General features: G+C 47.3%; 3 protein-coding genes across 3 annotated transcripts in view; 1 reads left to right on the top strand and 2 right to left on the bottom strand.

The window, feature by feature from the left end:
• LOC8026892 (tubulin beta chain) overlaps window positions 1-11,099 on the bottom strand; it is a 35,586-nt gene extending 24,487 nt beyond the window's left edge. The window contains exon 1 of the mRNA XM_042287123.1: window positions 11,025-11,099. Coding sequence (XP_042143057.1) covers window positions 11,025-11,033 — 9 coding nt within the window. The 5' untranslated portion in view covers window positions 11,034-11,099. The remainder of the gene's footprint in view (window positions 1-11,024) is intronic.
• LOC8026891 (probable 18S rRNA (guanine-N(7))-methyltransferase) lies at window positions 10,962-12,177 on the bottom strand. The gene is made up of 2 exons (XM_002406619.5): window positions 11,225-12,177; window positions 10,962-11,147 (listed from the first exon to the last, which is right to left on the bottom strand). Exon 1 carries the CDS (start codon window positions 12,066-12,068, stop codon window positions 11,229-11,231), a length of 840 nt encoding a protein of 279 aa, XP_002406663.2. The 5' UTR covers window positions 12,069-12,177; the 3' UTR covers window positions 10,962-11,147; window positions 11,225-11,228.
• A 192-nt stretch (window positions 12,178-12,369) lies between these two features.
• On the top strand, window positions 12,370-13,860 carry LOC8026890 (GTPase Era, mitochondrial). Its single transcript, XM_002406618.5, has one exon. It carries the CDS (start codon window positions 12,466-12,468, stop codon window positions 13,711-13,713), a length of 1,248 nt encoding a protein of 415 aa, XP_002406662.4. The 5' UTR covers window positions 12,370-12,465; the 3' UTR covers window positions 13,714-13,860.
• The last annotated feature ends 1,547 nt before the right edge of the window (window positions 13,861-15,407 follow it).

Raw genomic sequence — 15,407 nt, forward strand, 5'->3', positions numbered from 1 at the left:
GCTACACCTTCCGACGCTGCTCCCGACGCCATCTATCAATCCGCGCGCCAAACGCGTCCCGCAACTCGGCTTGGTCGTCTGCGTCGCCTCCCGCCGTTGACCCTGGCAAGTTCTTTGGCCCTACGTTTAAGAGAAAGGGAGCTACGCTTTGTAATTTTACAAAAAATAAAAATAAAAAAACCCGTTAAATACACTTTTGACGAAAATTTTAGATTGCTAGTAAAGGCGTCGATTTTTACGGTCCATTTTAGATCGAGCCTGGTGACTTGGGACACCCTATATACAAGTCCGCAGTCATGATTCCCCTCTCGTGCATGATTAATTGCGTCTGTATTTGTCTTTACTGTGCACATGAGAACTGCATATTGTGCTTGTTGCTTGCAAACTTGCTGATCGTAAAAATATGCCTAGGAAGCTGCTAAGATCGCCAGGATATTATTTTAGGGTCTTCACCAGCATCCTAAGGGTATTACAGTGACACCCTTAGGGTGTTAGCTTTGGAATAAGCTGACTTACTCCCTGAAGGGTGTAAATTTGTTTTCGTGTGCCTATCGGAGGGGACTACGGAGACCTGCTTACGCAAAGCATTATTTTTACCCACTGCGCATGAACACGCGGGATGCTCGTATTAATTGGCTGTATTAACTAATGGTATAATGGTTATTACCGGGCAGTTTCCAGCTGTCGGGAAAACGGAGACCATAACGGGTAAATATGCGAGCTTTTCTTATAAGAATTGTACGGCACAGAAAGCCTCCGTTTATTGATGCCCAGTACCCCATTAACAAGCATTCCGGACGCTGGTGGTTTCGGGGGGAGGCACATCGCTCCGATTTGAAAAGGATCAGCTCGAAACATTGATGCTTATCTTCGAGGACAATCGGAAATGTCGAGGCTGGATTCACGGGTAGCCAACCCTATAATTATCGACCCATGAATGCAACGCCACACAGAAACTTCCTTGGTGTTTTTCCTCGGCTTCTTTCCTTATATATATATATATATATATATATATATATATATATATATATATATATATATACTTATGGGATTATTTAATATATATATATATATATATTAAATAATCCCATAAGTATATTTTGTAATAATTTATAATCTGTATGAAATAACAATATTTGTCATATAACGCCTTCATGTAGCATATATGTGCGCGTATTTTAGGAAGAACTGTAGGCGATGATAACTTTTGTGCCGTATAACACGATCGGAGTAGCCCAGGTGCAAAGAAGGTCGCGAGATGTAACCAAAGTGATTTGGGTACTCGCAAAATAAATTTATTAGCGCAATTAAAGTAATTATATACTCTCTAATAACTTTAGAACGGCGACGTTTTCTATTAAAACTTTGGCTTAAGACAACCAGTTAGGTGAAACAGCTCTAAATCGAGAACCCCTGCCTCAGCTCTGAACCGAGAGCCAGCGGTATGTCGAAATAAATCAAATAAATTACACACGGACGGACGAAGGCAAATGTACAGCAAGGCACTTTCTTGAGCAACCGGGCTCCTGTCCGGGCCTTCATTCGTCATCCGTGTTTAGTTCGTGCTTTTTAACCGACTGATCTATCGAAGTATTTCGTTAGTCCTATCCCCAAGGTGAGCTTTTGGGCTGAAAGGGTATATATCGAAAGCAGCCATGAGCTTCCGATACTTAGCAGTCAACTGCCACGCGGAGGCTTCCTGGAGGTTCCCGTTCAGGTTCCTCCTATCATTTCTGCCTTTGTTCCTATGTAACTGAGGGCGCAAATACGAAGCCCAAATTACTAGCCATATTCGCCAATTACTTCCTTAAACATAACATAGTTTCACCCGTCTAGCACCTATCAATCACACAGAAAAGGTTCGCCACTCGAATATGGACCATGCACGTCCAGAGAACGCAACTTTTGGGCACCGAGTCACGTCGTGTCTCCGCAAAATTTCCAATTAAACAGATGAATCACGCAAACACAAAATCTGTCATGAGCAAAAAAAAAAAAGAAAAAAATCGGGAGGGGATTAGAAACACGGCGCCAGCAGTCAAACGGGCACACGCGCAGACCTCCGGCAGAACTGGAGCCAGTCTCGTCGAAGCCCAGCGGGGGGCTCGGCTATCCAACAACAGGCCACAGTCATCGGCGCAGCCGTGACAGAGCAGCCTTGGCTCCAGACGCAGAGCGTGCCTGAGCGAGAGACCCAAATTGGGGCCGCACTGGTGGGTTGCCGAGGCGCCTCCGCCTGAAGCAGCGCACGGCAACGGGCGAAGCGGCTCAGAGCAGCCTGGACGACCCACCGCTCGGCCACCCACTAGCAGGAGCGCGGCTGCCGCCGCCCAACGGCTCGTGGCTGCGGCGCTGATAGGAACCTTCGGTTACCCTCGGTGTCTCTTCTTGCATGCGTCGCCTACAACGTAGGCCAAGCCGGTAAAGTGCCGAAAGACTGAACCACGCAGGGCGCATCCGGCAGCAGCGCAAGCAGTAACAACTGCCACCTCCGGGTAGTGACGTTTCGGACGGTGTACTTCTAATGTACTTCTTATGTTTTGGTTTGTACTAATCAATGTTAAGTTAAAAAGACAATATAAAAAAACAAAAAACCGCATGCGTTCAGACAAATGCGGTCTACAGTCCTCGTTCTTCAAAATGATAATTATCAGAATTATAGTCAAATACAACGTAAGAAAGAGTGTGCGAGGGGGAAAAGGGCGCGCACGAGAAAAGAAAAAAAAAAAAAAACATGGGTGGAAAGGAGGTCGTTCCTCTCCACTTCAGCTTTCTCAGTTTCCGCCCTTTTCCTCCTCGCACTGTCATTCTCATGTTACGCGGGACCACCTTCATTATATTAATAAAGGAACCGTTAGAAAATAAAGGCTCGTTCACAGACTTGTAACCGAGTACGACCGAGAGACAAAACCGCGGTTTTTAAGCCTCTTGCGACGTCTTAGAACCGGATGCGCTGCTGCGGAGCTGGTCCTAAGACGTCGCAAGAAGCTCAACTCGGTTGCATATTCTTCAGAAAGTTTAAAACCAAATAACCAAACGGAGAGAAAGTTCCGATTTTGCAAATTACTACTGATAGTAATTCTCCAATTAAGATTTTCTCAGCACATACCCAAGAGGGATATCATAATAGTCCAAGTGTAACAGTCCTGAAGAGTTTTAAGCTTGTCTAAAAAAAAAAAACTAAAAAAAACGAAAGCCTGCATGTTCAAGACTGATCACCAGGACAAGGTGGTGAAACTGACATTAGAGGACAGGGTAACGCAATGGTCTCCCATTTTCGCCCCAAGGCCCACGTCGCCGTGGTGGTGGTACTGAGATCTACGTGACAGACAGTTACTCCAACTAAAAGTTGGTCTAACCGTATATTTACTGAGAGATTAGATTTCAGCACCACCAGCATGACTTTCGTGCACTTCTTGGCACTAAATGGTGAGTCATATTAATGCGCTAGTGATACATATCTTGCCACACAGTGTTTACTCATACCTTGTACAACAACTTGTGACCAAACACTTCCCTAGGTTCTTCCAAGATCGCAATCAGTGTGCTCTGAAGGAGAGCAGACAACACAGGAAAGTTGACACTGTCTTATTATAGTTAAAAGAAAAACTCAACACTCTAAATCTAAAATAATCTGTTTAATGGTTTACTAACCATTTGGGTTAATGGTTTAACCCAAATTTTAATGAAACCAAAATAGTGGGAAGCGGCGCAACAAAAATTAAGCGCGAAATTTTGGGGGCCTTCAATATCCCATGGCACCAATGTCTGTTTCAGTGCCCCCTCCTTATCCCTGACAGATAAGGAATATATTTAATATCTTAGAAATGAACGTGTCACATAGCAATATGTGCTAGTTTTCGCCACTTCTTTATCTGCATGGTGAATGCAAAATATTTCCCATGCGCATGTGTACCTCAACCTGTGCTCGCATTTTTTTTGCTTTAAAGTTTAGTTGAAAGTGCGCCTCGTCCAGTGTCCTCGTCGTTTTTTTTGGCGTCTAACTTTAAGAATGAACAGCCAACTAGCCTAACATGCCGTCTAATTCATTTCTACATTTTTGTTTCTTGTATAAATTTTGTTAACGATTTTAATTTTGCACAGAATATAAGTGGATATTGCGCAGGTGCTGAGCATCCTGCATTTTCAGCGGTGAGAATAGAAGGCTTTTGGAGTACCTCCTTTAGCATCTAAAAGGTATTTTTGCAGAAGGTGCACAGCTAGCACGTAAATATCAACGTAGGAAGCAAAAAGAAGTTATTGTTTTCCTGAAAAATGGAATTGTTTTTGTTCTTTTTTTTTTTGCATTTCATGGTATATTTGATGTGAACTTGCACCCCCTACCTGCAATAGAGCACTGCACGGGCCTACTTTTTGAGGCCCGGCCCGGCCCGGGCCAGCTGACTCTTCCTTACCCGACCCCAACCTGGCCCGACGGGATGCCTACCTAATCAGGCCCGGCCCGTACTCGGCCCGATGGGATGCCTACCTGATCAGGCCTGGGCCGGGCCCTGCCCGGTAAGAGGCCCAAGGCGTGCCTTATCTCTTAAAGGGCCCATGAAACGATTTTTGGGTTGGGATAAATCATTTTAGATTGGGATTTTACTAATAGCACATCGTTCAGTGGACCAAAAGAAAAAAGGTAGAAAGTCAAAAGCCTGACTTTCAGTGCGAAAATTTGAAAACAGAGCGGACTATTTCGAACCTCCTCCCCTTCGCAACCTCTCTGCCTTTTCACTGTGATACATCCGCGGTCCCAAAAGCGCGTTATCGGGTCCAAACTGACGTCACACGCAACCGGACCTCACTTATTCCCTTCACCCCTAAGCTGACATTGTGGTGGAAGCTACACGCTTGCCGGACCAATCAGCCGCCTCCCTTTCATCACCTGACTTCATTCTCTGCAGCCACATTTGCCACGCTCACGTGGCAAGTGAGGCTGGCCCAACGAGCACGTAGCTTCAACAGCACTGTCAGCTTCAGAATGAACGGGGTGGGGAAAGCAACTTTTTTCTGAATTTTGAGCGACGGGCTAATCTTCTAGGGGGAGAATGGATGTGTCCGGGATTACACAAACGAGAGTGCGAGCAAGAGGGGACTCCCCCTTTTCGTCTTCTTTAACTGTTTGGTGGAATGCGCGATTTATGAGTTGAGGAGGAAAGCGAAACAGGAAAAAGTTGGCAAAAGCGTTTCATGAGCCCTTTAAGTTCAAAGCTGCCGTTGGGAGGTGTTGATGCATTTCATTCGTTGCGCCTAATTGACATGAAAGACGCTGTCAAGACGTTATGAGTCGGCATAAAAATGCGAATGTGAACATGGAGATCTTAATAGCACTCGTTCAAAAGATGAAGAAAAGTTTCGAGACATTATAGAACATATGTCAGATTTTACGCAGTGCAGTATGAACGAAAGTCACGATGGATTAAATATTTTCAGTACCTATGTGTTTCGAGGCTCGAGCCAGGCCCAGGCAAGGAAACAATCCATACTACTTGGCCCGGGCCCGGCCCGGGTCCGGAAACTATCTGCGCTACCCGGCCCCGTGCAGAGCTCTAGCGAACAGTATTCATTAATAATGAAAAAACATTCATGAATCGGTCATGAACCAACTGCACAGCTTATGATCACAAACCAGGCAACTTTTTTCATTTGAAGCTCAGTTTAAAGGGACCATGAAATGGTTTTACAGCTTTTTTCCAAATGAAAACCTCCAAGTAACCTTCAATGTTCATAGAACCCGGAGCAGGAGTCCGTATTCGTGCGCGCGCACACACTCACCAAAAAAGAAAAAAAAAAAAAACGCGTTTTATTATTATTTTTTTGAATGGACCAGGCTCGACCACAAACATGTGAAATCCCGTGGCTGTGACGTAAAGTATGCCTTTCTACCGGAAACGGAAGTTCTCCCAGCCGAGAGAGGGAGCCTGAGGGAGCCGCGTTGTAGAGTAACGGAGTAACCGCAAGCGGAGCATATACAGTTACTCTACCGCGTTGGACCGTTGGACACGGGCACTGCGTCACCCGGACGTATGCGCTCGTCATTAATCAATCAGCCGACTATTATTTGAATTCGCGTTCGTGGTCAACGAGTGCCGCGACGGTACTTATCATCGCTTGCGAATGATAAGTTCCATAATGTGCTTAAGAAGTGGAAGCCTGGAGTCATCGTACCGGTGTCCAAGCAACTCACGACCGCGTGATTTCTCATTTCGCCTTTCAGTTAAAGGGGCCCTGCAATCATATTTCGTTTCTGTTTGACAAAATTTGGGTGGGTTATCACAGCAACTTGGATGAAAATCTTCCAAGTTGCATTTCAAAAGAAAAATACTGATACAGTAAAAGAAAATCCACCTCAACAAAGACAACAAGCATGTTCCGTATATGTTGCTGGTAAATACTACTAAGCATCTACAAGACTTTTATTCTGAATTGGGACACGTCTACAGAAAACACAACAAACATCTACGGTTTCCATCCCTAGATGACTGGCTGCATAGACATCGCAGCTACGTGACTTTTAAACTTCTCTTCAAGGGAGCCTGTTAAGTTCTGACCGATGAGGATGACCACACTCTGGGCACAGAATTAAGGTAGCCAGTAATTATGTGTAGCGCCTGAACACGGGCGAAGGCAGACATACCTTAAAGGGCAACTCCGCTCAAAGGTCTAATGAAAAGAAATGATGGACATAAGTTTAGTGCGACAAAATACAATGGCACCCAATTCCACACGTCGAGGTAACCTTTTTTAACGAACTTAGGGGATCACCTTTTGTCAGGCAACAGCAGGAAAAGTGACGTCAACTTTGTGTTCCCTGTAGGCCTTCTTCCCATAAGCTTTGTGTTCCCCCCGCCTTAACGCCAAGAAACTCCTTTGTTGCGGTACATTTTCAAGGACAAAAGCGAGCGTGTTTGTTCAATTTCTCCTTTGCAAGACTTGATGACGTAGCTGGGTGGTCGCAGTACCGCCCAGCGATTGCGGCTAATAGATTGGGCCCGAGCTTTGCATGAGCACTCTATTTGGGCTCATGATAATCAATAGATGGACTGCTGCAAAGTGAAAAAAACTAGATTGATGACAAATGCTGCTTACCAAAGGCACAATGCAGAAAGGCAAACACGTGCTGCACTTCGTTGTTAGTACGAGTGCTAGCTATGAGCATCATTGCAACTCGTTTCCTCGGCAAAAGTGGAAAATGGTGGCACTCGGCACACTAATAAGTAGTCCAGACTGGTCCAGACCCTGCGGTGGCACGAAACTGACGCAGCAGTAATGTTGCCAATGAAACCTTCAAGCCAGTTACTACAAAACAACACACACTGCCGAAAAACAAATGATATTGCATGATTCAGGGTCGCCGTCTTATAGCTTATATAATTATAAAAAAAAACATGAGTGGAGTCGCCCTCTAATCTGCTTGCCTTTGTCACCAGTCCGGATCTACAATGGTCACGAAAGGCTATATATATGCTAGGGGAGTGAGAAGTACCCAACTGTGACACAAATTTAGAATGTTGACAATGAATTTGTGATGAAAACCTGCATTCTTATAGGCTCAGCCTGCCGACGACACTCCCGAGAAGGCCTTCTTGCGAAAGGAGGTTACACGCTACTGCAACCTCCAGACAGTCAGCAAGAAAAGAATCAAAACACTTCGGCAGTCTCAGCGACGCCTCAAGAAGAAGCTAGCCGAGATGCAGGATGTCACTGATGATCTTACGAAGAATCGCATCATGACTGATGAGAATGTTTCGATACTTGAGAGCCTCGGTAAAGCCAACAAGGACCTGCTTAGACGTCAAGTTGCAAAGAGGACTGGCGCACCTCAGCCGGTCACATATTCACCAGAATTGCGGGCGTTTGCTCTAACGTTGCATTTTTACTCGCCCAGGGCCTATAACTATGTAAGAGAAGTCTTCGACACATGCCTACCACACCCAAGGACCTTGACCAAGTGGTACCAGACCGTCGATGGATCTGCGGGGTTTTCTAAAGAAGCGCTTGCTGCTCTGAAGATGAAAGTAACCCAGAATGCAACAACCGGGTACCCGACATTGTGTAGTCTGCTCGTGGACGAGATGGCGGTGAGACGCCACACCGAATGGGATGGGCGGAAGTTTCATGGCCATGTTGACATGGGCGGGCAGGTTCATGATGATGCATTGCCAGTTGCTAAAGATGCGTTTGTTGTAATGGCTGTTGGCATTAACGGCCACTGGAAACTTCCCCTTGGCTACTTCCTTGTAGATGGCCTAGGGGGAGAGCAACGTGCTAACTTGGTGAAGACAGCCCTCAGGTTAGTTCACGAGTGCAACGCCAAAGCCGTGTCACTTACATGCGACGGGGAAGCCGCAAACATCACAATGCTGCGCAATCTGGGCTGCAGCTTTGACACCGAAAATCTCGAAACGGTCATTCCCCACCCGGAAACTCAAGAGCCCGTCTTTGTTTTCCTTGATCCCTGTCACATGTTAAAATTGTTGCGAAACTGTCTTTGTGACAAAAAATCTTTTGTAGATGGAGATGGGGGCACCATCCAATGGAGACTCATCGAGGACCTCCATGAGGTGCAGAAAAAAGAAGGCCTACATCTGGCGAACAAACTGAAGGAATCGCATGTCCACTGGAAAAGCCAACCAATGAAGGTTTCGCTTGCAGCGCAAGTCTTCAGCAGATCAGTTGCGAGTGCGATAGAAGAGTGCCGAAATCTAAGGGTTCCGGGATTCTATGGAGCACAGCCAACAGTGCGTTTTCTGAGGATGGTCAATGACGTTTTTGACATTCTGAACTCCAGACACTTAAACCAAAGGCTATGGAAAAAACCGTCAAGAGAACATCCGGGATATTCGTCTTATCCTAAACGATGCAACAAAGTATTTCTCTTCTCTAAAGGAATTGAGCACCGGAAGGCTCATGACCAGCAGCAAACGGAAAGTGGGCTTCATTGGATTTCTCACCTGCATCAACAGCGTCCTCAAGCTTTACAAACACCTAGTTGGGGAAAAGTCACTACTGAAGTACCTCCCGACCATAAAAGTTAGCCAAGACCACCTCGAACTTTTCTTCGGGGCCATCAGATCACATGGGGGATGCAATGACAAACCAACTGCGAGACAGTTTGCTGCAGCCTTCAAGAGGTTGATTGTGGTAAATGAAGTGCGAGATGTCGCATCTGGAAACTGCCTGCCACTTGAGCACATTCAAATCCTTCATGTCAGCAGCTTAGTGGAGCAAGACTCCCTAGATATAATCAACTGGTCCAGCGCTCGAAGAAGCCTTGTGGAGGAATCGGAAGGCACCAGCATGGATAGAGATGACGATATTACTCTCGATCACGATTACTTGCCAGATCCAAGATTTGTGTCAGAATTATCTGAAAGGATTATTGCTTATATTGCTGGGTTCGTGGCTCGTCACCTCCAAAAAAGGTTGCACTGTGCAGACTGCATTGATGCACTCACGACCACAGCTCCCACAGATCCGATCTACTCACTTATACGACATAAAACCTTGGGAGGGCTGCTCTACCCATCTGGAGACGTTGTGAGGATTTGTCGAGAAAGTGAAAAAGCTCTCCGATCTACCCTGGCACACTCGTCTACATCGTCAAAGAATTTCTTGGCAAAGCTACTTAGCAATGTTCTCAAATCATTCATCGGAAAGGACATGTTCAGCACCCTCAATGAACACATGCTTGACAACGACCCAATGGAAAGCCACGCATTTCATCTTATGCGATGCACCGCTCAGAAGTACCCTGACATCAGGCTGCACAGCATAAGCCGAACTTCTACGCAAAGCCTCCACTTGCAGAAGGGCCGACAAAGACGTACAAAGTTGACACAGTTCCAAGGCCAGTGAGTGCACATACTTAGGTTTGAACAAGGATTATGAGCCAGGAGCAAGCAGTTACAAAAACAAGGCAGAGAAAATTTGGGGTGACATTATATCTCAGTCTAAAGCATGCTTGTGTCGATCAACATCACGGTGAAGAGAATGCAGCAAGAGTTAAACTGCCGAGATTGTACATATTTTCACAGCGTGAACTATATGCTATAGTTTGCTTGTGTGCTGTAGGTTCATATATAGTGTCATACATAATTTCAATTTTGTTTGCAATAAGTAGTCAACAAAACATCCCCCAACCTCGAGTCAAGTTGAACTGGTTCAATTTTTTACGACAGCAATAAAACATCCCAGTGGACGACCTGCATAGCGGTCGCAACGAAAAGAAGCGATGAGAACGCAGCTATCATTTGCAGACGGGCGCGAAAATCATCGCCGTAAAAATGGGTAAGTATTGGTCCAAACTCAGGTGTATATACGCAAAGAATACTCCTCGCTGATGCACGCAGACGCACCGTACGTTACTCAAAACACGCCAACAGGCGATCGTTACAGCGTTGACGTTCCACGTTGAATAGTATCGTTTTCAGTATCGGAATGATCTGTAGAAAATAGAATGCATTTACTTTATAGTTGAGGGTACATTACGAAGCGGAGCAGGCGTAGAATCGGTCGGCAGGGCGCGGGCAACAGTTTCCAGCTGTGGTGACAGTAAATAAAAACCACCAGCACCACGCTACCCGCAACCATGAACCACGCGACAGTCACGTGCTGGGCGATAAGTGAGGAGAGTAAGGAGGAAAATGAGAAAGAGGCGAGGCGTCAAGGGAGCATGGCTTGGGGAGGCTACGCGGCTGACGTCATGCCCTCTCCTACCCTTCTATTCTCCATGGCCCCCGCGCTACAAAAGGTTGCCGACCCCTAGTATAAGAGAATTGCATCTCTAATGACAGATGACAACACGCAGCACATACCCTAGGTGTTTCAAGGGTTGTTGCACGCTAACGTGGGAAACCGGAGTTGCAGCTGTTGCAACATCAAGACATCTGGAAAAGTTGCACCGTGTGAAGCCAGCCTTAGATGCTGCTTGTAAGTCTCATGAACAGAGAACCATGGACGCTTAAACAGATTGTATTGTGTACATTTGCGCACTTTGTATTCACAACAAACGAAATTACCTTATGCATGGATCAGGCTTCTGCACGACCAACATACTTGATGCTGCAGTTGTCAATGCCTGCACAGTCCTTGCCCAAGTTCTTTTGCAAAGGTGTTTTGGAGGAACTGAGTTAGACACGTTCCTGGGAGCAGACATAGACGAAAAGGGCATTAGCACTGGTCGTCAGAACAAAAGGCTCGACATAAGCGAGGGGCATACCTATCTAAAACTTTCCACACCGCCTCCGGCCAGTGTACTTGGAGTCTGGCTTGGTCTCCTTGCCCTGGCGCCTCCTACGCTCTTTTTTTTCCTGGATCCAGGCGGCCCCGTGTTTGGGGCCCTTGCCCCGCAGCTTGCCCAGCTTGTCCCGTCTAGCAGCCGCCGTGCACTCGATCTGGCTGCGCGCGGCTTCGGCAGCTGCGCCGAGGGCCGTGGGTAACTTCTGGGGACCCCCCGTAAACAGCACAAGAAACATCTTCTTGGCCTTGCTGCTGTTGGGGTAGTCCACCACCAAACCACCCGTGAAGCCCGCTTTCATCGCCTGCTGGGTGACCAACTCGATCTGATCGCTGTTCTCCGGGTAGAACTGAAACACGGCGCGCTTTCCCCGACACAGGCAGGCGTACAGGGACGAGAAAAACTTGTGCAAGCGCTGCACTGGATTGTGAGATTTCTTATCGGCATTGCAGAGCCACTGTAGCGCCGAAATGCTGATTGCGCCGTCGAAGGCACCGGCTCGAAAACAAACGCCGTGACCCAGGTCTCCTAGCAACATGTCACCCGAAGCTTCGCGCTCCAGTGCCACGTTCAGCATGGCCTGGCTGATGTCCACGCCGACCCAGACATGTCCCTGTTCCTCGAGGACGTCGCCGCTGAGTCCGCTGCCGCAGCCCAGGTCGAGGATGAAATGACACTCGTCTTCGGGCAGGGCCAGCAGCTCGATCGCGCGCTCTGACATCGCCGACTGGATCTCCATGATACGAGAATTGCTCGTGTACTTGGCCGCCTCTTGCTCGTTGTAGAATATCTCTGGGGGAGCAGCATACTCTGGACGACGTGCCATATTTTTCCGCTGTACCTTCCTGCGAACACAAAATGGTCACACTCAAATGCTGCAGCAGACGCGTCCAACTCTTGCACGTGCGAGAGCAAAAAACGTATCGGATTGGATTGACTCTGACTCTTTCAAGGTCTCCTCCCTGCCCATAAACTTCAATGCCAAACAAATTGGTGACCTAGTTGTAGAAGTTTTGCTTACCTAAAACTTCGTTTATTTCAATTAATGCTAGCAAAAATAGAAGTGGAAGTTTTTACATTCTAACTTGTGCTCTGATAGCATTTTACGGATTTTACGTTCCAGGTGGCGCAACGGGCTTTTCTAATGGCGGCGTACATGGTTTTGGCACGTTCTCGAGCAGCCAATTAGTTCTGCACGTAAAACAGGTTAGTTCTTTTATATTATGAAGCCAGCAGGGCCCGTTTTTTACATTTTAAGGAATGTAAATTTCAAATTTACTCAAAGAGTTCGGAGTTCGTATGCCCAGAAACCCGGGAGATGGGAACTCTTACCGTGTCGCGGGAAGTCAAGCGTCTCGGCGGTGGATTCCTCGTGGAGGCCCGAGAGAATAGTTCCCAAAACATTGGCGGAATATCAGTACATGAAATCGCTGCTCCCTGTCCAACCTGAGAGCCCGAGGCTTCTTCGGGTGGCGATAGTCGGAGAACCAAACGTCGGCAAATCCACTCTCATAAACGAGCTGATGAGATGGAAAGTGTGCTCGGTCTCCAAGAAAGTCCACACCACAAGGCACAACGCGAAGGCTGTCTTCATCGACGGGGACACGCAAATCGTGTTTCTGGACACGCCAGGCATCGTAGACCTCAAACACAGCAGAAAGCACCATCTGGGAGCCACGATGGTGGTCGATCCGGAGCATGCCCTCCTCAACGCCGACGCAATCGGGGTGATGGTGGACGCATCCGATCACTGGAGGCGCCAGCGCATTGAGGAGAACCTCTTACGACTACTCAGATTTAACGAGAACAAGCAGTCATTTCTGATTGTTAACAAAGTGGACCTCCTGCGGTCGAAAAGGCAGCTCTTAGAATGCATTCACTCATTAACCGAAGGAGTAGTGGGAGGAGTACCGACGAGACGTCAGAAACCAAGGAACCCCAAGATCAACGCGGACGACCTCTTTTCCAAAACGGAAGCGAAACTGAGGGGCCGAGAGATCGAGGACGAAGCACAGGGTAGTAGTCAGGAGAGCTCGACTGAGCCACACAACGGCTGGCCAAACTTCTCCGAGGTCTTTATGATATCGGCCCTGAACAACGACGGGGTGGATGACTTGCGGAGTTACCTGCTGCAGGCGGCTCGACCGAGTGAGTGGATGTACCCCAAGGAGCTGGTCACCGACCAAAACCCCCACGAAATTGCAACCATGATTGTGCGTGAGAAGATCCTGAATTACCTTGCCAAAGAAGTGCCGTATAACCTGAACATATCTGTAACTATGTGGGATGTGGACAGTTCTGGAGTGCTGCACGCCGTCATCACCATTCAGGGGCACCAAGACCGGTACATTAAGTATGCCATTGGTGACAAGGGCAAGACGATACAGAAAATTGCGGCAGAGTCCCGGCAGGACCTGGCATCCATCTTTCATTGTGACGTCTCACTCAAGCTGGTCGTCAACAGATTGTAGGAATGTTTGACACCTTGTACTATACAAGCCTACTAAGTCTTGCACAAGATAGTAAATCAACTGGCCCATCCTTGAACCAAAAGCTAGGGCATAAATGAGAGTTAAACTGACATCTGGAATAAAAGTTTATGACTAATTGCTAGGCAATGGTGTTGCATACGTGAAACAAACAAACATTTAGCGATACTTAAGAGTTTCGAGACGCCTACGTTCACGGTACTTTTCATCAGATGGCTTAACGCGTACCATGTGTACACTTGATAGTTGTTCACTACTGCTATTTGGGCTCTACCTACCCCTTTGGTCACATGACCCCCCGTTAACCAGTCTGCCGAGCACCTCATACCTCTTCTCCCACTCGTCAACCTATCAATGTCGAGCCTTGCAGCCACGTTTTTATCCAGGCTTCACGAAATGGTAAACATCTAGCCAAAGAATGTTTCACATTAAAACGTGCGACAGGATCTCAGGCTGATATCTGCCGGGCGCAGAGCGGATGCCCTGCGCTTGGTCCTGTCCCTACTTTCTCATGTCCACGCAGAGGCAGACTTACCAATAGGCAGAAAAGGCATCTGCCTAGGGCAGCAGAATTTTGGGGGCAACCAATTTGTAACCATCCCCAAATTATTATTTTTTTTTTTTCTCTAGTAGTTTTGAATTTAGCTTCTTTGAGAATTCTAGCTCCAAATCTAGCTACTTTTAAAAATTTTAACTCCAAACTCAGCTACTTCCCCACCCCGACCCCGACCCCCGCTGGGGGGCAGCGCTATTAAAGGCTGCATGGAGCGGCAGAATGCTAAGTCCGCCTCTGTGTCCACACATTTTTTAGGTGCTTTTCCAGTTAAACATGTATCAACTAGCCCACTTGGCCACTTTACTGACCCGCAGGGCTTTCCCGCCAAAAAGCACCTCAACTCGCGGCGATGTGTAGCGACATACTAGAAAGACGCTCGCTTAATAATCTAAATGGTCTGGGTTAGATTCCCGTCTGGCACAAACACTTTTTTGACTGCGATGGCCTCTTCCCCCCTACTCAAAAGCAATCGGCGTCGCGCCTGTGGCCACGCTTTTTTCTGAGCTTCACGAAATGCCTAACACCTAGCCAAAGAATGTTTCACATGAAAATAGTTCTTGAACCCTGTTAGCCTGTATGCTTACTTTCGTCTCACCAATTATATATATTTCTACAATCTATCTAAGAAAAAAAAACTGACAAATCGACGAATACCCCATTCACACAGTCAACATAAAGATACCTTTAACATAGGACCCTTTGCTATCGGCGAATCAGCCCGTGCTCTTGGGTCGCGAGTACACGCCACGCGCGAAAGATTGTTAATTGATTGGCCGCAGAGAATAAAGGTCCCTTAGCTAAAGGTACCTTTACAGTCGTGTGAATGGGGGAAAAGGGCAACTGGCGTGCCCTAGCGGAGGACTGAGGGTTAATTTAAACCAGCAGGGGATCTTCCGATGTGCACTCGAAAATCTTAGTTACACCATCAACAAGCCTCTCAAATTTCGGGCACAGAGCGGTCCACCCTTAAAGGGAACACCGGAATGCGTGCTGGCACCTGTGGAAGCTTAGCACCGATGCAACGAGCACCAGAGGTGGTCCATGCCGCACTTCGTCTACCGCTGCACCGCCCTTTCACTCAGTGCGCCTGCAACGGCAGGTGAAGCGCGACACGAACCGC

The sequence above is a fragment of the Ixodes scapularis genome, unplaced genomic scaffold, assembly GCF_016920785.2.
Source record: "Ixodes scapularis isolate PalLabHiFi unplaced genomic scaffold, ASM1692078v2 PGA_scaffold9__187_contigs__length_104089568, whole genome shotgun sequence".
In the NCBI taxonomy this organism is placed as follows: Eukaryota; Metazoa; Arthropoda; class Arachnida; order Ixodida; family Ixodidae; genus Ixodes; species Ixodes scapularis.